The following is a 21,247-nucleotide window of genomic DNA, read 5'->3' on the forward strand; positions in this document are numbered from 1 at the left end:
CCCTCGTTGGGGTACCTGGGCTTAAGTGTTCTCAGTCTATGGAGACAGTTTCATTGATGCCAAGGGCGCTTTGTAGGAGTCAGGGTCATGAGACACTACGAAGTATTTGCGGTTAGCCTGGGTGCTTTCCGCCCTTGCTCCGAAGTTGCTAATGGGTGCAGCCCACCCAGCTTCCGGCATTTTTTGGTCAGCCAAGGCTTTGTTTTGCCAGGGCTAGAAGCCAAGTGTATGTGCTTCACCACCACCACCCTGTACGCTCCCCGATCCCGACCCCCGACCCCCACCCCTGCCGTAGGCAGTAACTTCTCTCTGTACGTAGAGATCCTGTCAGGTGCTTCCAGTGGAAAGCATGACTGCCATTTGATAGTGGTGAAGACTGTCCTAGGTTGAGGCATCTAGCGTGGACATCTGTACTGAGCTGGGAGACCTTGCCTAAGCGGTCTACCTCCTAAGTCACGCCCGTGTTCGGGCTGCAGAATCGTGAACGGCACCCGTACCCTAGAGCAAGAAACATGGAGTACTCACGGTTCAGGTACCCCAGGCCAGCACAGAGCTGGCTGTGGGGAGTTCCCTCTGCCTGTCTTTCCAGAGTGACCTCGGTAGGCTGTGGCCGCTGTGCTGCACGCTGGACAAGGCACAGATGGGGCTCCTGTTGGGCACCCTGCCTCCCTGGCAGCCCTTCGCTCCATTTCCCCACTGACTGGGAGTGGCCGTGGGCGGGATGTGCACGTGGGGTGCTCTGACCTGTGCAACCCCTTCTTCTCTCAAGGGATCTCAATCGAAATCGGATTCGGCTCATCGAGGGCCTCACATTCCAGGGGCTTGACAGCTTGGAGGTGCTGAAGCTTCAGCGGAACAACATCAGCAGGCTGACGGATGGCGCTTTCTGGGGGCTGTCCAGGATGCACGTGCTGTGAGTGTGGGGAGATGGAGGATGAGGGTGGGTGTGCTGTGTGTGTGTGCGCGCGCGAGCGTGTGTGCCCGTGCCTGCTCTGGGCGTAAGGACCATCCTCTGGACTCAGAACCCTGCCTTCATCTGAGCCCACCTCTTTCTCTTTGGATTGGGCCAAACCTGAGGGCACTTTTCTGGCTGAGCAGGAAACTCCTAGAGGAGTTCTGGGGCACTAGGCCTGGTAAGGCAGAGGAGGGGACGCTTTGCTCTTCACCCCACTTACCAGTGAACTCCGTCTGCAGAGCAGACTCCTCCCCACATCCTCCCACACCTTACGGGAAGTTCCTTCTCTTCCCCATCCAGGTTTGACAGTCTTTTGTGGTATGCAGTTGGGCCAAAAATGGAGAGTTCATTCTAGGAGATTTATTTCCTGTCTTTTGGGCTAACCCAGACACTTGCTGCAGATGTGCAGCTTTTATCAAGGGAGTATGCCCTTTCACCAGATGTGTACAGTGCTGGGGAGGGGAGAGGCAGAGCAAATAAAAATAACTAAGATATGTTTTGTGCAGGTACCAGCTTCCCACAATGAATGTCATCATGTGTACCACATCAGAATAAATACTGCATATTTTAATCAAAGTAAATATTAAAAAAGATGTGTACCACAGCAGAGCTGCCTGCCTGCTTAGGGTGGTAACAAGGCACAGAAATGCAATTATGGATCTCCTATTTTTAAACATTTAAATAGGTTTATTTTTAATATACGTAATATATCTGCATAGTTAAATCAGAGAGTAAAGAAAAGCAATCTTCACCTATTGTCCATTCCCTTTACTGCTTCCTTTTAGAGCAGTGATAGAAAGATGGCAAAAAGCGAACCTTGGTTGTTTAAAACTCAAAATATTGAATATGGAGCAAATTTGAATTAGTGACTTGCACTAAGGACATCAGTTGTCTGGGCTCCAGCGATCCTGAGCAAGGATAAGCACACTGCAAGTTGACAATACGGTAAATTGAAAATGCCTTTGCTTACACTTAGTCTGTGGAACATCCTAGCTGACCAGTAAGTACTGGTGGTTCCCTCTCATGATCATGGGCTGGCTGTGGGGGCTGCAACTCACTTCCACTGCCCAGGCCTGCGAGAGAACCGTGTCACATAGCAGTGCAGGAAATAAGCCACATCCAAAGTTCCACGTGGGTTTCTATTGCATGTGTATTACTTTTACCCACCGTGCAGTGGAAAAGTCACAAGTTGAGCCATCGTAAGTCAGGGTCTGTCTATATTTACTTACAGTTGTTGAGAGCTGAGTCCTAAGCACTGTGCTAGCATCCTGACATATTTTATTGTTTTCTCCTATGGCCCTGTTACCTGATGTTCTTGGCTGTCTCCATTTCTTGAATATTCAGGCTCATTAAGCCATCAAAGTGGCAAAATTAGGATTTATTGCTACCAGAATCGTGGAAAGAATTAGGTTTGTGAACCAAGGTACCACTGTAAATCCAAATTGTCTGACCCGGAGCTAAACTCCTGCTAGAGTCGTCCAGAGCCCCGGCTTTTGTTAGCCAAATAGGTTTAGATCACTTCTGCCCTCTCATTGTTTGCTAAGCCGGGGAATCTTGGGCAGGTTACCTGGCTTCTCTCAACTTCGTTTTCCTCATCTGTAAGATGGGCTGCTTCCTTTTCTTTCCTCTTTATCTCCTTTCCTGGCTTTGCCCCTACTGAGAACTGCTCTGCCCATTTGTTGCTTGGTTCACTTAATACTTGGCTAACGTGTCACTTCTAGGGAGCTTCCCCTCGTCCCCTGTCTCGGCATTTCCCTCTGTCTGCCTTGGTTTGTCTTCTCCCACCCCTGTGCGCACACAGATGTCACACTTCTCTCGTGTAGGTGTGTCCTCGGCGCTGACCAGTGTCTGATACAGTGTGACTTCCTGTTTTCCGTCCATTCGATGAGTGAAAGCCCGCCCTTCACCCTGCTTGTGACTGTCATTGCAGGCACCTAGAGTACAACAGCCTGGCGGAGGTGAACAGTGGCTCACTGTACGGCCTCACAGCTTTGCACCAGCTGCACCTCAGCAACAACGCCATCTCTCGCATTCACCGGGATGGCTGGAGCTTCTGCCAGAAGCTGCACGAGCTGTGAGTACCCTCAGCTTTGGTTTGTGACAGTGTTTGGAGACTCTGCCTGGAGGCCAGCCCTAGAGCCCAGAAAGCAGTGGGCCTATCCCGCTGCGCAGGAGGCTGCAGTTTGTGGGGGTCGGGAATAGGGTGAGCTCCTGTAGCTCTGTGCTAGAGGAAAACAGATGCCCAGACCAGCTAGGCCCGGATGGGACTGTCAGGGCGTACAGCTTTAAGTCCCTTTCATTTCTTCCCTGCCCCGCTCTCCTTTGGGACTAGGAGGGGCTGCAGGAGTAGCACCCGCTTCTCTGCAGCGAGCCTCTATCCCTAAGGTTTTCTTGGGTTTGGCTGGTGGACTGTATAAAGCTGACTTCCGTGTCTTTTAGAGGGGCCGAAAGCCTCCAGAGTATGCCGTGCCCCATCCTAGCAGTTGGCCCCGTAGCCAGGTAACTTCAGAGCCTGGCTGAAGATTGCTTTCCCACCTCTCCTTTAAGCTAAATTCCTTTAACTGCAGGTGAGGATATGATTTTGATCTGCTGCCAGGTCTTTGTGATTGACAGACACCATGACTTACTTCTCTGGGAGGGAAAGAATGTTGCTCCGTACCACCTTTAAAAACCTAGTTATCTTCTTTGTACCTTTTTTTCTTTCTGCCCCAGCCCAGATTTCCCAGTTCAGCCATTGATAATGACTAGGATGCCAAGTCACAGCCCAGGGCTACATCAGAGTTGGAGGAGTTCAGGGAGGAAGGTCTGTTGACCTGAGGGCCGTGTTCCCTGTCCTCCTCACAGAGGAGGTCGGGGGAGCCCCAGTGTCTTGGATATCATTCTGATAAGGGGGAGGCCCGGTGTGGGGTCTTCCTGTGTGGGGTCTTCCTATGTGGGGTCCTGGGCTGTGGCTCCTGGTGCCCTCTGCTGGCCGATGCAGGGAGTGTAGCTGGAGTTCCCTTGCCGTGTGTCCGAACACCCCCAGTCTGGTCCTGTGTGTCAGGCACCTGCCAAGGGAGGTCTTGCACAGGCCAGATGAGGACCAGCCATGGCCACAAGCCTGAAGGGTTGGAGCCTTGTGGGTTCTTGTGTCGTATACCCTCATGTGAACTCACACTTTAGGGGCACTGGCTTCCATTCCTCTTGTCAGATGACGCAGACTTTGCCCCTGGGGGTTTCGAGCTCTGTGGCCACTTTTACCATCAGGGCTCCCGTGTGTGTGTGTGTGTGCGTGTGCGTCCTCTTCCCACTGAGACCTGGCTGGATGTGGCCCTGCTGTTTAAGAGCAGGCAGTGCAGAGCCTGGGCCCCGTGGTAACGTTTGCGCCCCTGCTCCTTCCGTAGGATCCTGTCCTTCAACAACCTCACACGTCTGGACGAAGAGAGCCTGGCCGAGCTGAGCAGCCTGAGTGTCCTGCGGCTCAGCCACAACGCCATCAGCCACGTTGCCGAAGGCGCCTTCAAGGGACTCAGGAACCTGCGCGTCCTGTACGGCTTTCACTTTCGGGGTGACAGAGTGGAGGGGCCTGGGCGGGAAGGCAGAGCAGGGCAAAGCAGTGGCTTTGTTCCATTCCATTCTCATCGGCTTCAGGTCAGAATCAGACCTTCAGCTGGCCAGTTATGCATGCCCAGTGTCAACTAAAAAAGTTTTCTCTAGTACCGGGGACTGAACTCGGGCTTTCTCACCCTGAGCTACATCTCTAGGCCTTTTTTGTTTTCATTTATTCACTGCAGTACTGGGGATTGAACCCGTGGTCTTCACACTGAGGTACAACCTTAGCCCTTTGTTATTTTTTGAAACAGGTCTAAGTTGCTAAGTTTCCCAAGTTGGGCTCAAACTTGTGATCCTCCTGCCTCAGCCTCCCAGAGTGTTAGGATCATAGGTGTGTACCACCATGCCCAGCTCAAACTTCTCTTTAATCCACTGAACAAGAACTGGTTGAGCAGAAGCCTCTTAGTCATTCCCCCAGGACAGTGGCTGTGGAGGGTGACGGCTCTTTAAAGTGTTACAGCAAGCAGTAATTCCCAAATTGTATCTGGTATGATGCTGGGGCCCTGCTGTTGGGAAAGTGTTAATGTAGGGCTCCTGAGGCCGCCTCCCAGATAGCAGTCATGGTGCCCGTTCTTATCCTCAGCCTTCTGGTTGTAACGTGACCTTCATTTTGAAGTCCTGTGTATTTTTCTCTGAGCCAGTGGAATACCGTAGCTCGTCTCTAGCACTTCCCTAGTGAGCTAGCGCCCAGGATGCTACATTTCCAAGAGGGGTGGAAACAGGGAATCCTGTCTTGCCTTGTGCCTCATTAGGCAGTCATTTTAAAAAAGAAAGGTAATATTGCCTTTCCCTCTGTATGTCTGATTAGATGGAGTTGTCAGAAGTTGCTACAGGATATGCTTTCCTGGGACTTTAGAACCTTTCGATTGTCAGCTTCAGGCAGTTTCCAAGCAGCTGTTAGCATGAGCCACCCAGAGGGACGCACAGGTTTTTTAGATAGTGATGGTGGGTTCTGAGGCTTTCCTGGGCAGAACCCTCTGCAGAAAGAGGCTGTGCAGTGGGGTGGAGGGAGTGCCTCTGCTCAAATAGACTTCAGTGTGGAGCCATTGCAGTGAGGGTGAAAGCCTGACACCAGCCATTGAGCTGCGGTCAGTCCTCAAGTCCTTGCATGGCCTGAGTACCACCGCTGGGAAGGGTTAGGTTGAGGAGGCCCAAGAGAAGCCGCGGCTTGGAGCAGACAGAGGAATTGTTCAGGTAGAAGGTAATGGGAGAAGTCCCACCAGCAGCCACAGCAAGCTTTTCACCCGTCAGTCAGAGCTCCCTCCCAATGGCAGTGTCCCCTAGAAGCCGAGGCCGGGGCCCCTTTCTATTCTTTGCCCGTGTCTGGGTAGACTCAGGAGAGGGACATGAGGAGCCAAGTGCCTTATGGGAAGTGGGAACCAGCAGAACATGGGTCTGGCCTCCAGGTGTGATGCCTCAGCTCTGTGACTGCCCTCGTTGCTGGGGCGGAGGCTGACGAATTGGCCTTGGGACTTTCATTGCTGGAGGAGCTGGCCTGGCGTATTGGCCTTGTCTCTCCTGTCCTGGGGAGTGGGTCACACGGCTGAGTCAGCACCCAGATGTCCTTGCTGGCTCAGAGTCCAGACTGTGCAGGCCAAGCGGGAAGATGGGCTCTGGCCTAGGACCACTAGGCAGTGTGGAGGGGCCTGGGCCAGGGCTCCTTTGTTTGCCATCCCCTTCCTCCAAGTGCCTTGTGCAGATTCGTAGCCAAGTCCAGAGAGAAAAGGGGCTCCGGTGGAGACAGGAACCTGAAGGAGCCCTTTGGGGCTGCTGCTCCGTGCCAGGGCCAGGTGTGTTCCGTGAGGGCCGGAGACAGACGGGCCTCCCTGTGTTCTCTGCGGTGCTTTTCGCCCCAGCGCCTGGTGTGAGCTGCCTTCGCAGGAGCACATGGAGCTGGGAGGAGCTTAGTGTGCGAGGTGTGAGGCAGTGTGTTGGAAGCCTAAGAAATCCAGGCCACACTGACATGTATGCAAAGCAGGGCTTCCTCCTAGGGCTACAGTTCGCAGTACTACATGGGACGCTGGGCTTCCAGGGTGCATATCTAGGTGGAATCCGGGATGTGAGGTGGTCTCCTCCGTATGCTTAAGAGCGGATGCTGAGCTCAGTCTGCCTTCTCTCTAGGGATCTGGACCACAACGAGATTTCAGGCACAATAGAGGACACCAATGGTGCCTTTGCAGGGCTTGACAGCCTCAGCAAGCTGTGAGTATCTCCCAGCACGCCGCTGCGGCATGGGTGGCCGCTCCGGCAGCTCCCCTGTGCCTGTCTGTCTTGGACCCCAGTGGAGAGCAGCACTGCTGAGATCTGCTGCCGTGGGGCGAAGAGGCTGAGGACAGCCCCCAGCCTGCCACATCGGGGGTCTTCCCCTACCCGGCAGGCAGTGGGGTTTGGGGCTATACAGCTGGTGTTTGGTGGCCTGGGAGTTTCTCTCAGGGCCACTTCACAGCTCATGTGAAAGTAAGTTTTTATTGTCCTTTCTACAAAGGAGAGTGCCATTTTCCTCAATTCTAGAAATTTTATAAAGTGTCTTGAGTAACTTGATAGCTTTGAGGCTCCTGTCAGTATTTGTTGTCATCTCAAATAGAGCCATTACCAAGGACAACAGCAGTGCCTACTCTGAACTCAGAGTTTGGGGTCCTTACCATGCAGGCGTGGGCTCAGGGTGACGAGACAGTTGCCGTTGATCTCCCCAAGCCCATCCCAATGGCAGGGGGCCGAGCAGGGTGTGCACGTAAAGTAAGTGTTGGAGCCTGAGGCCTGAGGCAGTCGTGTGAAGTCTGTTTGGTAAATTCAGCTTTGTTTTGAAGCATGTGGGCTTTGACAGTTTCGTGCTAGGCGGGTCCTGAGGAAGAATGAGCTGTTCTGGCTCTCAGGAGTGTTTGTTCCTGAGCATCTCTTGCTGGGTGGGATGTCAGAAGCACTGTCTGTTCTCCTCCCCTTCCTCCAACCTCCTGGCTCCTCCTCCCATACGTGGCAAGCTGGAGAGGACCCCAGAGCAGCTATGGGCTGTGGTGCATGCCTGCTGACACGAGGAGCTTCAGGACGGGAGCATGGCTGTGGGTGCAGAGTGCCAGAGCCAGCATTCAGCTTAGGCCTCCCTTGGCCTCAGCTGCAGCAGCCAGCGGGTGGGCAGTGGTGGCACCGCGGTGTTTTCTGTTGCGCGTCATGCCAGTGGAACCCAGAACTGCTCCTTGGGTTTTGTGATTTCCAAGAGGTTGCTCCTGCGGTCACTGGGGTCTGTGCTGCGTAAATCGGCCTGACTGCCTCCCGAGTCCTGCTCCTTGGTGCTCCTCTTCCTGCTCCCCTCCCACCACTGCAGTGGTCAGCTGCTCTGTGCTGGCCCCAGGCATGTGCCCCACCTGTTTTCCTTACGTTGTCTGACGCACGGAGGCACTTTCTCCACACTGAGACTCATTACTGTGCAGGCTCTCCAGCCTCAGCTACCCAGCCCCACTGGTTCACTGTCTTGCAGGTGGAGGCTGTGTTTGAGATGGGGAGGACCAAGGCCCCCCAATATTTGACAAGTTGTGAGGTAACAAGAATCCCTTAATATGTTTAAATGAGCAGTCAGTGGTTCAAGTGTGATGATATCATGGTTATGTTGCAAAAGGAAAAAGGCCTTCTGAGATGAAGACAGAAAACAGTATGATGCCTATGACCTGGATTTGAAATAATCCACCTGGGTTAGAAAATTGCAAAAGGGCAGAGCTAGAGGGAAAATCAGATTGGGACAGTCTATGGCTGGGATGCAGTTTATTGGCAAAATACTTTCCTAGCAGGCACAAGGCCCTGGATCCAATCTCCAGCACTACAAAAACAAAAACACAGCAGATCGGGACAATCTGAGACCGCTCTTAGTATGTGACAACCGCTTTATGACCCTGTCCTGTCCTCATGGTGTGCGGAAGTTTGCATTTTACAAGGAAATAAGGAAAATGAATGGTGTCCACATGATCCTGGTGTGCAGCTCCAGCTCAGCCCGCTGCTCTGGGGTGGTGCAGGAGCTGAGCAAATGTTTGGGAAGGGAACCAGCTGCTTTGCTCCCCTTCCCTAGCCTGTCTCCTCCACACGCTGCCGGAGACTGTGGCCACCGCACTGTGTTGCCCCATCCAAGTGGCTGGGACCTCGCTCATGGGACCTCGGGAAGTGGGGAGCGTGGCAGCACAAGCAGGGCTGTCCCTACAGCGCCGTGGGGATGGCAGTCGGTGCTCTGAGTCTGATCTGGCCTGCGCTGGCCTTTGGAGAGTGTGAGAGGCCCACAGTCTGGATCTACTCAGAGACTTGGGGTCCTTCTGCCATGCAGGAGGCCAGACCTAAAGGCAGATGTTTCCCAGAAGCGGGAGAAGTAGGCAGCAGAGCCGTGTGAGGCCTCCCTCCATGGTCCTGGGTGGGTGTTGCCCTGCCTTCCTCTTTCCAGCTGCTGATCTCAGCCGACTCGGGCAGCTCTTGGGTAGTGGCTAGAGCGCTCCTAGCTTTAGCCTTGCCTTTCTTCTGTGTCTGTGCCACACAAGGGGCGGTGGGAGGGCTTCTGGGCTGCAGATGAGAGGCAGCTAATTAGAACCCTTGCTGACTGGCGTGGGACACGGCAGTGTCCGCTCCCTTGTATTCCTTTTGTGGGACGGGTGTGGGGTACACGAGGCATCTGTGAAGCAAGTGTGCAGACCCAGACTGTGGGAGGAAGCCGCTAGATTCCTGCCTGGAGAGCTTCCCCCAAAGACAGTGGGCAGAGTGGGCGCTGCAGCGTGGGTTCATGGTAGGGGAGGGAGTTGTACATAGCTTCTCCAAAGGGCACGAGAACAAGGACCACCGTAGCGCTGCCCCCGCCCCCCAGGGCCTGCACTGCTGCTTTTGCACTGGCCAGGAGGTATCTAACAGGGTTTAGGAGGTGACTTCCCTAGCTCCCTTCCAGCTCCAAGTCAGGCCAGCTGTTGCTTCCTGGGGAGCCCTGGCTGGGGGACAGAGCATCCGTCCTCTCTACCCGCACAGCAGCTGTTTATTAGAACCATCATAGCCTACTAGCCCAGGCGCTATCCCCGAGACCCAGATGTCTCCAGGGAGAAGGTAAGGGCCTCTTTTAATCCGTCAGCAAGATGATTGGCCCTCAGTCATTGAGAATTTGAGAGTTTGTTTTATTGCTATTGTCACCATTAGAAATCACAGCCTGCTCTCATTGTAAAAGAGGTCAACGTGACTAATATTTAATGGATGAAATAAAGCCCAGCTTTTTCCTGGGTCGAGTTTATAGGCGATTTCACTGCACAGCTCCTCTGGAACACACAGTGCCGCAGCCTGGGGGGATCTGAGTAAGCGCAGAGGTTGGCAGCGCCCTCAGACACATCACTGCTAGTTATTTGCTGCTAGTTCTATGGTTAGAGAGCCTAAGTTAGCAAGGCCACTGGGTTTTCTGTGCTCTTGGTTTGTTTTAAAATTAAAGTTTTATATTGTGAGGCTGTGCAGATGTTTTCGCATCCAGTAGGCTGTCTCTGAGAGAAAGTCAGGGAACAGGTGGTTCGGCCTGTTTGCTCTTGACCATCCAGGAGCGGCAGGAAACAGAGCTGGCCTTGTCCACGGGCAGAACAGTGACTTCTGGGGGCTGGTGGACGGGAGGCGCCCTGGGAAGCCAAGCGGTCTGTTTCCCCAGTGGCGAGACTGCCCAAGAGTTGGCCCATGGGCCCCTGCTGCCCTGGGAGCAGGTGGAGCAGGCACCCTTGTACCTGCCCTGGGCACGACTGCCTCTGGCCCCGCACTCCCTGTTTGTGGTTCGGCCCAAGCTCAGCCTTGGTGCCAGGTGAGGCCGAGGCCACCCTCTTATTTTCAGTTTCTAGAGTTCACCTTTCCTTTTTTTTTCTTCTTTCATGGAGGGGTTCCCCATTTGGGTCTGAATCTTAAGCAGGGTGAAGGTAGAGCTGGCCTATAGTCCAGATCTTTGCCTGGTACTTGGTGAGATCCCAGATCAAGAATTCCCTCTCCCCAGAAGGGACTGAGCCAGGCTGCCTTTCTCCAGACGTTCTTTTTTTTTTTTTTCTCTGCCCACGTGTGCCCTGTTACCTGGTACTTTCTATCCCAGACCTGTTGACTGCAAATTCCTAGGCATTCAGCCTTCTTAGCGAGCTCTTTAGAGAGTCGCGAGGACATTAGAGTAGAAGATTCCACTCAGCTGGTTGCTCACCGGCAGACAGGCTCCTGTTCCAGGAGGCCAGGAGGACTGGAGAGAGGCCTTTGCTTTGGATGCTCGTCCGAGGAGAGACACGCGATGCTTTGCATTCCCTCTGTCCAGCGCGCCCTAGGGCAGTGGTGGCGAACCTACGGCGTGCGTGTGCAGCGGGCTGTTTGTCGTCACTTAAAGCTTCACAGGGTTCACCGCCGCCCTGCGTGCGAGCTGCGGGGCCCACAGCTTCGCTTCCTCCCACCTGTAGCCTGCCTGTTCCCCATAGGGCTTGGCCAGTTCACTGCTTTATTGGGGGCGGAAGACGGCATAGAAAGTAGGGTACCATGTTTTTATGATTTCATTATTTTCTTTTTCTTCTACACATCCTCCTTTCAACTGCAATCTAATTCTAGAACACAAACGCACCCATTGTGATTCCATGTTTGAAGTCAGGTTTGTTACCTCTCTGCTAAAGGTCTCAGCTGAATCTCTTCTCCACATGTCCTTTGGGGCAGACTTTAGGGTCTGAGAAAACTAACAGCTGCTGTTGTGGCTGGGTTGGAACTGGTGGAAGCAGCAGCTACTTCTCCTGGGTCAGCAGCCCAAGGGTATGGAGATGTTACATAACCTGGAAGGTCAACTGTCGAGGACCCAACTACATGAGATTTAATGAACCTTGTATATAACCTGGGGCCTTGCTCAAGGAGCCGTAGGACAGGGCGTGTCCCGCAGGTCCTGCGGCCAAGGACACAGCTCGCGGGAGCTGCACGCCGGCTGCCTGCATGCGTGTTTGGTGTGAAGAACAGTGGAGCCCTCGTGATGGACGCCCGTTTTCCTGTCCCCTCTTGTCTGTTTGGCGGACCCCACCCCCGGAAGCATTCCTAGAAGTGGATGGCAGTTTTTAATGGGTGCAGTTTTCATTACCTTCTCAGACTCTGCTTCCTCTTAACTTAAACAGTAACCAGTCCTGCGCCTGGGCGGCCGTGACTCAGCCTCACCCTCCACCCCTTCGGGTGGTCCTTGGAGAAAGGCAGCCCAGGCTGGGCAGGGTGACTTCCATTTGACATTGCACGGGCCTTGGTAGGCCAGGCAGGGTATGCAATTCCAGCCTGTCATCACTGTGAAATTCTAATAAAGATAAGTGTTCATTTTGGAACGGGGAAAGCCTATAATCTCTGCACAGATCAGCTTTCGCCTTGCCTCTCACTGGCCACACTTACCAGGCAGCACTGCCCTGGTTGTGCGTTCTCTTTCCTCAGCCCTGTCCTGCCTCCCTGACCCTGATATCTTCTGTTTGGAAACTGCAGGACTCTGTTTGGAAACAAGATCAAGTCCGTGGCTAAGAGAGCGTTCTCGGGGCTGGAAGGCCTGGAGCACCTGTGAGTACCTTGCCAGACATGACCTGCCCGAGTGGCTGCCAGGGAGATTTGCTAGCAATTTAATTGTATCTTCGTAAATCAAGAAACAGTCTATTTGCAAGAACCAGCTGCTTCCTTCTCATTATAAGTCAGTCTCAACTTCGGCCTTTATTTTGCCTGTACGAGAACAGTCCCTGAACACATGGCTGGCCGGTCGCTGTGCTCCTAGTTAATGTGCCGGGTATTTGGATACGTACCTTCCTTTCTCCTGCTGCACTGTTACCCCTGCCCCGCTCCTTCACGGGCACCTTGTCTCATTGCCGCTTTCACCATGGTTCTTTATCCTGGCCCAGTCAGTAGCTCTGCTGAAAAGCAGCTCAGCCATGCCAAGCATATGCTGGGCCTGACTGCAGTCTCCGCTCCTGGAATGGCTGCCCCTGAGACCCCGGGAGGAGGCGGACAGCCATCCGGACTGTTCCTGTGGCTGCTGCAGTGGATGCCTCTAGAGTGCGGTTTCAGATTATTTCCTCTTTGAATCAAGTTCAACCTTAATTCTGCCAGGGAAGATTTTGCCTGTTGACTGAGCAGCCTCCGCCTGGTATCAGTGCTGCCCTTCAGGCTGGCTTGACTCCTGAGCCGCTGCACGGGCTGTGTCAGCATATGTGAAGTGAGAGGGCCCCCCTCCCCGAGTGGAATTACCACACAGTGTCTGTGGGTCATCTCGGAAGCCAGGGCAGTCCCAGAAAATCCCCGAGTGTCCGGCACAAGCATGTGGCTGCTTGAAAAGTGTCCAGGGTTTCTTTGCATAAGTCACTGTATTCTATTTCAGAAACCTGGGAGAGAATGCCATTAGATCTGTCCAGTTCGATGCCTTTGTAAAGATGAAGAACCTTAAAGAGCTGTAAGTACCTGGGAGCTCGGGGCCATCACTGACACGAAAATATATATATGTATATATAAACTTTTTTTTTGGTGCCGAAAATTGAACTCAGGGCCTTGTGCCTGCCAGGTAGGCGTTGTGCCACTGAGCTACATCCCCATCCCCATCCCCATCCCCACGAGCAGAGTTTCAGACTCTGCTCTAAAGAAACACCCTTAGGGTGTTTAAGAAACACCCCTAATTGTATTATGCTCCCTTTATGTAACAGCTGCGATTGTTTACAGGTGCATAGAAGCTAAGTTTGTTCAAAAAAATGTCCTGCAGCACTTACTCTGGAGCAGAGGACAGCAAACTTTTTCTTGAAGGGTGACGTGGTACTGTGGGCCGAAGGCTCTGTGTCATGACTGCTCAGCTGTGTTATTACGGCAGACGCAGCTGGAAATAATGCATGAATAAGTGGGTATGGCTGTGAGCGTGAAATTTGCGTTGACTAAACAAGGAGTAGGCCTGTAGGCTGTAGTTTGCTAGCCACTGTTCTGGATAATGTGAAAAACTCTCTATCAAGTGGATAATCATTCGGTCATTATGTCAGAGTCAGGTTTTCATCCTTTGGGTTTGCTTACAGTGAAGGACCTGTATGAGAGGGGCTGTGCGCCAGGCAGGGGCATGGCTGGGGTGCGGAGCTGTTGTAGTGCTGCTGTGGCCTGCCCCCATGAGCGCTCAGGTGACGAGAGAGGAGCTAGCTGGGTACTCAGGCGGCAGTTCCAAGGTTCCGTGCCTTTTGCCACATGTGACTCATTTTGCAGCCAGTAAGTTCTGGTCTTTGTATCAGTTCCCTGCAGGTGTGGCTTCGGGTGCTGAGAAGTGCTTTGGTCAGCCTTGTGCCCTGCCTCCTTCCATTTCTGAGGCCCCTCCTTCTGGACCCTTATTGGGGCAGGGAAGGCAAGAGTGGGGACGCAGGTGCAGTGTCCCCGATGAGAACTGAAGTGGATAGGTGACATTCCTGAGAGGAGGGGAGGTGCTCAGACACTTGCCTCAAGGTGATCAATTGTCAAGAAACTTGAAGCTGCCAGGTTCTTTCTTAGAAGGGTCGGGACCTAAGAACCGGAATTTGTAACAGGCTCTCTGGACCGTGGGGCTGTGCAGAATGCTCTGTTCTTCTAGCCTCAGCAGTTCTGCTTCTGCTCGTTTGGGTAAGACAGAAACAATTCCATAGTTCCTGTTCCAGAGAACGGGACTAGAGGATGCCGGACCATTTTGGAAGGCTGGATATAGGGCTGTGATAACGTAAGCAGAATGAAACACTGATTGTAAAAGATGGGGGGGGTGAGCTTTTTCTGTATACTTCTACTTTTCTTCTTTGAAACTTGCAGATACTGTTGTATTAAATGAGAGAGCTGGGAGAGGAGGGAAGGAAGATTTTCCTTTTGGGGCTCTTCTGAGACTGTTTTCTAGTTAGGAAGAAGATGGACCCTTCCAGAAGTTTGGACACACTCTGCCGCCCACCGAAACAAAGCACTGCTTCTGCTTGCTCTGGACGCTTGGCCAGGTCTCCTGCCTGGGTTTCCCATCGGTTGAGCATATACCCAGCTGTGGCTGGCCTGGGCCCAGGGCTCTGAGGGGAGAAATGGATTCATTCCACTCGGTCATTCTCTTACCCCATCAGATCAGGGCAGGTTGTCCTGTGCACTTAGTCATCCTCTGGGTAATTTTCCACAGCAATGATTAAAAACACACTTCAGTTGGAATCAGGAAAATGCACAGCGTCAGCCTACGAAGTGTTGAGATGGCTGGAGGCGGGGCCACTCAAGGCCTGAGAAGGCCGCTTGTGGCCCTCAGCGGCCAGTCAGCTGGCCCTGGTCAGAGAACTTGCAGGGTTGAGGGTCAGGAGGTCACTGTCTGCCCTAGTGCCTGGCTTCAGTCTCTCCCTGTCTTTTTGACCTTTGCCTCATTCCTCAGGAAAACCTTCTCTCCATTCTTGTAGGGCCTGGTCTCTCCAAGGGGGAAATTCTTTAACAGTGCCCAGCGGGCACACCAAACGGGTTACAAGGCCCAGACCTTTCCACACACAGCTGACCAAGTAGAGCTCAAATCTGTTTTCCCCCGTGTGTTCCCATGCTCATTCCCTGCCCCACAAAAGGGCCTGAAGTGTCACGGTGACGGCCCGCTTTGGTCCTCTGCTTTCCTGTACAGTGCCCAGGCTGTCCTGCTGGACCACAGCCCAGGTGCTTCTGACGGCAGGGAGTTTCTTTCTCTTTACCAGGCTCATGGGGTCCCCAGTGCCTGGCACGGCCAGCTACCACCTAGCGCTCGTTCCGCAGTGCAAGATGCTCGCCTGCACATGCGCAGGGAGAGAGGAGTCTGTTCTGGCCAGGAGGAACGTGTTCTGCTACCTGCAGTGACGCAGCCGGACAGCTCCCAGTGTCTCTTGGAGCTTGACCCGCCCGTCTGAGAAAACGTGCAGTCTTATGATGAGGGCCTGTACGCCTACTGTAAACTTCGGGATAAATTATTTCAATCTTTGGTAAAGAACTTGGCAGAATTATTTCAGTAAGATGCACAGCTCATCTGGGAATGAGGAGTAGTAGATTTCACTTAATGCAGGGGGCCTGGGATTAAATTTCATTCTTCCTTGTGATTGGCTAGTTTGACAGTTTCTCTGCTCACTAGGAGGCAAGACAGTGAAATAGAAACAGTGTCAGTCCTCAAGCTTGTTTTGTTGGCGTCTGAGGACAGCGGTGGCTGGCGAAGGGGGCTTTGTTGGCTGGCGTGATGTGTCTGGAATTTCTGACCTCTCACGCCTCCCCCTCTGGTCACCAGGTACAGAGATGGTTTGTTCCGGGGATGCCGTGTAGGTGTTTTTCCTGTCTTTTCTCTCTTCATGGGCCAGCCGTTGCTCTTGAGCTCGAGCCCTGAGGTTTTGCAGCATCAGGGCAGCTGGACCTTCTGGGTGACTTACCATCTAGTGACTCCTCAGGAAGGAATGTCTTCTCAGATGGCCATTCTGATTTCTGTCTGAAAAGCTTATCCTAAGTGGCTAAAAAATGGAAAAGAAAATATTCTCTGGTTTGGTTGGAGCCTCACAAAGCCAAAGCTGAGCGTTCTCGTGCTCCCTGGGCAGTGGCAGTGAACTGAGAAGCGCTGTTCGGGGAGCACAGCTGAGTTCTGCTGGCCCCCTAACCGATGCTGGTGTAGAGACAAATAAACAAGAGGGTGGCATTCCGACGGGCTTACACTGGGACGTCAGACACCGCGCAGCACTGACAAGCCACAAAGCAACAGCCACACAGGAAAAGCGCACTCTTGGACTTGCTGCAGAATTTAGGTCCACGTCTCAGATTGAGTTTGAAAGTCCCAGTAGCTGGTCAGAAAAAGAAACACCAAAGAGAGAAAGTGTTCCTGCCACTGTTCGGTGTATCCATGGCCAGAAAAGGTTGGAGGGCACCCCCGGGGTGACGCAGGAGAGCGTCACCTGCAGAGCAGGGCTGCACCATGCCGTGACGCTGCTCGCGCGCTCCGCATCACTGGAGCAGGTTAGAGGTGCAGAGAGCTCAAGCAGATGGATTCCACTGCCCTCAGTTACTGGAGAGGACCTGCAGGAAGCGAGTCCCGGCTAACGCGCTGGCGCCGGGACCAGAAGCCCGCGGAAAGTGAGTGGTTACGCTACGTACTAAGAAAGAGCTCTCCCTGTGGTCACTTGGTGAACACCCGCTTCTCCTCTGCTTTCAGCCACATCCACAGCGACAGCTTCCTGTGTGACTGCCAGCTGAAGTGGCTGCCCCCGTGGCTGGTGAGCCGGACACTGCAGGCCTCCGTGACAGCCACGTGTGCTCACCCAGAGTCGCTGAAGGGCCAGAGCATTTTCTCAGTACCGCCGGAGAGTTTCGTGTGTGGTAAGGCCATCTTTGGCATCCTGTCTTCATGAAGGGCAAGGCAGCCAGGAGAAATCCCTTCCATTATGGGAGTCATTCCTGGGATCCAAGAAAACCCCAGCCTGTGGTTACACACCAGCTGCTGGATACGATTTATTTCCCCCTGAAACCACACACAGTATTTACTGTGTGGTGCCTTATTACGTGGTTCCTGGAGTACGTGCGTTTCACCAGAGGGGAGTACAGTGGGCACAGCTACAAATCAAGCCGTCAGGTGCAGGAAGATAGCTCTGGTGTTTCACAGCGGTGCTGGTGCCTGGGTTTAGCTGTGATTTTACTCAGTGTCGGGGGCTTGGGTTTTAATGTGTGTTTCTTTCCAGTCCCAAGAATGAGAGGTTAAACACAGGAAGAGCGGGTCTCAGGAGAACATTTGCTGCCGTAAAAATAATTCCTCAGTGTTGGCTTGCACTCTTGCTGTTTCTCCAGACCACTGCAATCCGCACTGGTAGCTTGAAATTCTTTCTTCCTTCTGGTCGTTGGAATGTAGCTCCTGCAGTCGTTGTGACCGGGGGTGATCAGGGCCCAAGTTCGGTTGCAAAGAATGCAGAGAAGGCCGAACAGCTGAAAACACACACAGGCTGTCTCAGACAGGAGTGACACAGCCTCACGGCCGGGAAGATGGGGGTCTCGGAGAGCAAGGGGAGTTCTGAGCTGTCCCAGGTGTTTATGCCAAGCAGGAGTGAGGGCTTCCCACACAGGACCGGAACTGCGCGTCAGCACTGGGCCCCTTCGAAGCCTGTCGGTCCTCGCTGCTCTCACTCCTCACCAGGAGCCCCCCGGGAGTCCCTGTGAGCTGCCGCTCTGTCCTGCATTTTGGCTGTAGCAGGAAGTGCCCTGTGGGGCAGCAGATGAGCGTGTTACACACGCACACACAACCTCCTTCGCTGCTACCACTTCTTAAAGCCGGCTTGCTGTGCAGGTCCCTGTTCAGAGCAGGGAGGTGACCGCGAGGAGCGCGGCTGCCGCCCTGCCGCGGAGCAGCCCTTGCTTCCGTGCGGCCCGAGGCCGTGCACAGCTCCCGTTCTCGGGCACGGACCGGCTGTGCAGGCCGCGGGCCATCGAGCCATTGCTCAAGTCTGTGATCACTGTTTCTAGAGTTCCCTCCAAGTCAGCTTTCTGCCGCTTCCTCCCCTTTGCCGTCACGGGGCAGCCTTTCCCACCGGATGAGCCAGCTGGCCGTTCAGGGCACAGCACCTAGCGTGTGGCCCTGGCGTGTTCTGGATAGCAGCAGTTGTATATTTCACATCTGTCTGGCGCACCCCGTGTTTCCGCTCAGACTTCCCTGCCTTAGTGGGAGTCGCGACAATGCTTGGCGGATGAGCAGTTTCAAGCTCCGTGGGTGTTTCCCACTCTTTCTCTTTAAAAAAGGAAACATTAGGTTCCTTCTGCCCACCAGGGTGGCTGGCGTGAGGGCAGGTAGGAACAGGTGCAGGGGAGGGGGTCCAGAAACCTGAACTCCCCTCCACTGCTGGCCTGAGTGTAAAATGGCACAGTCACTTTGGAAGGCAGCTTAGCAGCTCCTGACTTAAACAGAAACAGGAGTGAGGATGTGACCATCGGTCTCTCCTAGGTACATCCAAGATAGATACAGATAGATATATACGTCCCACGGAAATGTCCCCATGAGCGTCCACAGCAGCATTACTCGTAATAGCTGTGAAGTGGGGTCCACCCACGCCCATCAGTGTCTGTATGAATGAATTCACAAGACGGTTAAGCCATTCAGTGGGATATTACTGGGCATTAAAAAGCAAGTAGTCTCTTAGCGTGGATGAAATTTGAAAATGATTACTTAATTGAAAGAAGTCAGTCACAAAAGACTACAAATTACATGATCCATGTGTAAAACACCAGAATGGGGAAATCTGTAGAGGCAGAAAATAGATTAGTGGCTGTTCAGGGCTGGGGAAAGAAGGCGGGAGAAGAGGAAGAGCTAAAAGTGCAGGGTTTCTGCTTTAAAATACACCTGTGTGTGAATCACTAAAAACGATGGAAGTGTACACTTTAGGTGAATTAGTCTAAGTAAATTGTAGCTCATTAAAAATTTAAAACATGTAAGGGGCTGGGGATTTAGCTCAGTGGCACAGCACCTGCCTGGCAAGCACAAGGTCATGAGTTAGATCCCCGGTACTGGAAGAAAACAAAAAATAAAAATTTAAAACATATATGACATACTATAGCAGCTTACCCCTTTAAGATATAGTTGGATGGCTTTAGCATATTCAGAAGTTGTGTCGTCACTACTGATTTGAAAAGCATGTTCATCACCTCCGAAACGCCCAGCCCCAGAGCATCAGCAGTTGCTCCCTACTCTCCCTTGCGACAAGGCCTTTGCCATTGCTTGTTTATATTACGTCTCGACTTACCTGTCTGGACAGTTAATACATGGAGTCGTACAATCTATGCCATTTGTTCCTACCTTTCCTCAGTTAGCTGTCCCCACCCCTACAAGTTGGGCATTGAATCCAGGGCCTTCGGTATACTAGGCAGGCACTTTACCACTGAGCATACGCCTAGCCCTTAGCGTAAGTTTTCAGCATCCATTAGTACTTCATTCTTTAATGGCTGAGTAATACTCTGTTGTATGGATATATATTTATTCATTCATCAGAAGATGGCTATTAGATTGCACCTACTTTAAATAATGTCAACCTTCATACACAAGTTTTTGTATGAATTCTGAGCACTGAGATGCCACTTACAGTGATGATGGCGGCCTGTGGGAGAGTTCATCTCTGCTTGGTCTCTGACCTGGTTTCTTGTTAAACAGCAGCTGGTGCCCTGTGTACTAAGAGCCTGCGCACCTCACACTTGACCCTTCTCTCCCCAGACGACTTCCCGAAGCCACAGATCATCACCCAGCCAGAGCCCATCGTAGCCGTGGTGGGCAAGGACATCCGGTTCACGTGCTCGGCCGCCAGCAGCAGCAGCTCCCCTATGACCTTTGCTTGGAAGAAGGACAATGAGGTCCTGGCCAATGCTGACATGGAGAACTTCGCCCATGTCCGTGCTCAGGACGGAGAGGTGATGGAGTACACCACCATCCTGCATCTCCGTCGCGTCACTTTTGGGCATGAGGGCCGCTACCAGTGTGTCATCACCAACCACTTCGGCTCCACCTACTCGCAGAAGGCCAGGCTCACCGTGAATGGTACGGAGATGCGTCTCTGCGGCGCTGCAGGGTTCCCACAGAGCACACTCCTGACCTCCCCTTACTCCTGTCAAGGTGACCAGGAAGGAGGCACACAAGCTTCTTTGGGCCCCTGTAACTCCTGTCTAAACTGGGTTTCTCCAAGAGGAAAGGCCGTCCCATGAGCTTCCGTGGGGCCAGCGTGCGCCAGCCTTCCTTCTGTCATTCCATTTGGTGGGACGGGTATTTTTGTTTCCCAGGCTTTTTCCGGGTGGTTAGTTAAAGCAGGCACACGTCAGGGCCCTGCTTCTCAGAGACCTCCGTGTGTAGCCCGGTGACGGTGAGGTGGAACGTTCCATCGTGGGCCTCAGTGGAGGCTGATGGAGAGGTTGTGCCTGTGGTAGAGAAGCGGGCATCCCTTGCTGATCCAAAGGTCCTGCGTCAAGGGTGAGCAGGCGGTGAGCGGACGCCAGCCAGGTGCAGGGAAGTCTCCTTGGCGGGGCGTTTCCCGGGCTTCACCCTGTACGCACTGTCTTCCAGTGTTGCCATCGTTCACCAAAATGCCCTATGACATCGCCGTGCGGACGGGTACCACGGCCCGCCTGGAGTGCGCCGCCACCGGCCACCCTAACCCCCAGATCGCCTGGCAGAAAGATGGGGGCACGGACTTCCCCGCGGCACGTGAGCGACGCATGCATGTCATGCCAGATGACGATGTGTTTTTCATCACTGATGTGAAAATAGACGACTCGGGCATGTATAGCTGCACTGCCCAGAACTCGGCCGGCTCCATCTCCGCAAATGCCACCCTGACTGTCTTAGGTATGCTACTGACACATTCTTGGGGGATGGGGGCGAGAGGGACACACAGAAATACTGGAATCACCTAGAAGGAAGCCCGGCAGACTGCTCTGCAGAGCCTGGATGGGTTGTTTCTACCTAGTTTGAAATTTGGGGCTGCTTTCTAAGATTCTTCTTGAACAAGGAGTTCGTTCCCTTTCTCTGTCCGTCCCTCTAGTACATGTTTGCGGTACATGATGCTTACATTTGTCTGGAGGAGTGGGTGCATGTACACAAGACACTTTTTTTTTTTTAAATAAAAGGAAGAAAATATTAACAGACAGACAACATTTTACAAAATAGCAAAGGAACAGTACAGACAGTACGGAGTTACAAACAGAGTGGTAGGGAATTAACAATGCTTGTTGTATTACATATTGATATCTTCAAAGTGGTTTCTCATGAAAACAGAT

General features: G+C 53.0%; 1 protein-coding gene across 1 annotated transcript in view; it reads left to right on the plus strand.

The window, feature by feature from the left end:
- Lrig1 (leucine-rich repeats and immunoglobulin-like domains 1) overlaps positions 1-21,247 on the plus strand; it is a gene marked incomplete at its 5' end in the record, with an annotated part of 110,685 nt that overhangs the window by 83,005 nt on the left and 6,433 nt on the right. The window contains 9 exon segments of the mRNA XM_013513717.1: positions 770-913; positions 2,886-3,029; positions 4,339-4,482; positions 6,668-6,748; positions 12,002-12,073; positions 12,882-12,953; positions 16,662-16,825; positions 19,695-20,015; positions 20,535-20,816. Of these exon segments, the coding sequence (XP_013369171.1) occupies positions 770-913; positions 2,886-3,029; positions 4,339-4,482; positions 6,668-6,748; positions 12,002-12,073; positions 12,882-12,953; positions 16,662-16,825; positions 19,695-20,015; positions 20,535-20,816 (1,424 nt within the window).

The sequence above is a fragment of the Chinchilla lanigera genome, unplaced genomic scaffold (assembly GCF_000276665.1).
Source record: "Chinchilla lanigera isolate Chin_1 unplaced genomic scaffold, ChiLan1.0 scaffold00020, whole genome shotgun sequence".
Lineage (NCBI taxonomy): Eukaryota > Metazoa > Chordata > Mammalia > Rodentia > Chinchillidae > Chinchilla > Chinchilla lanigera.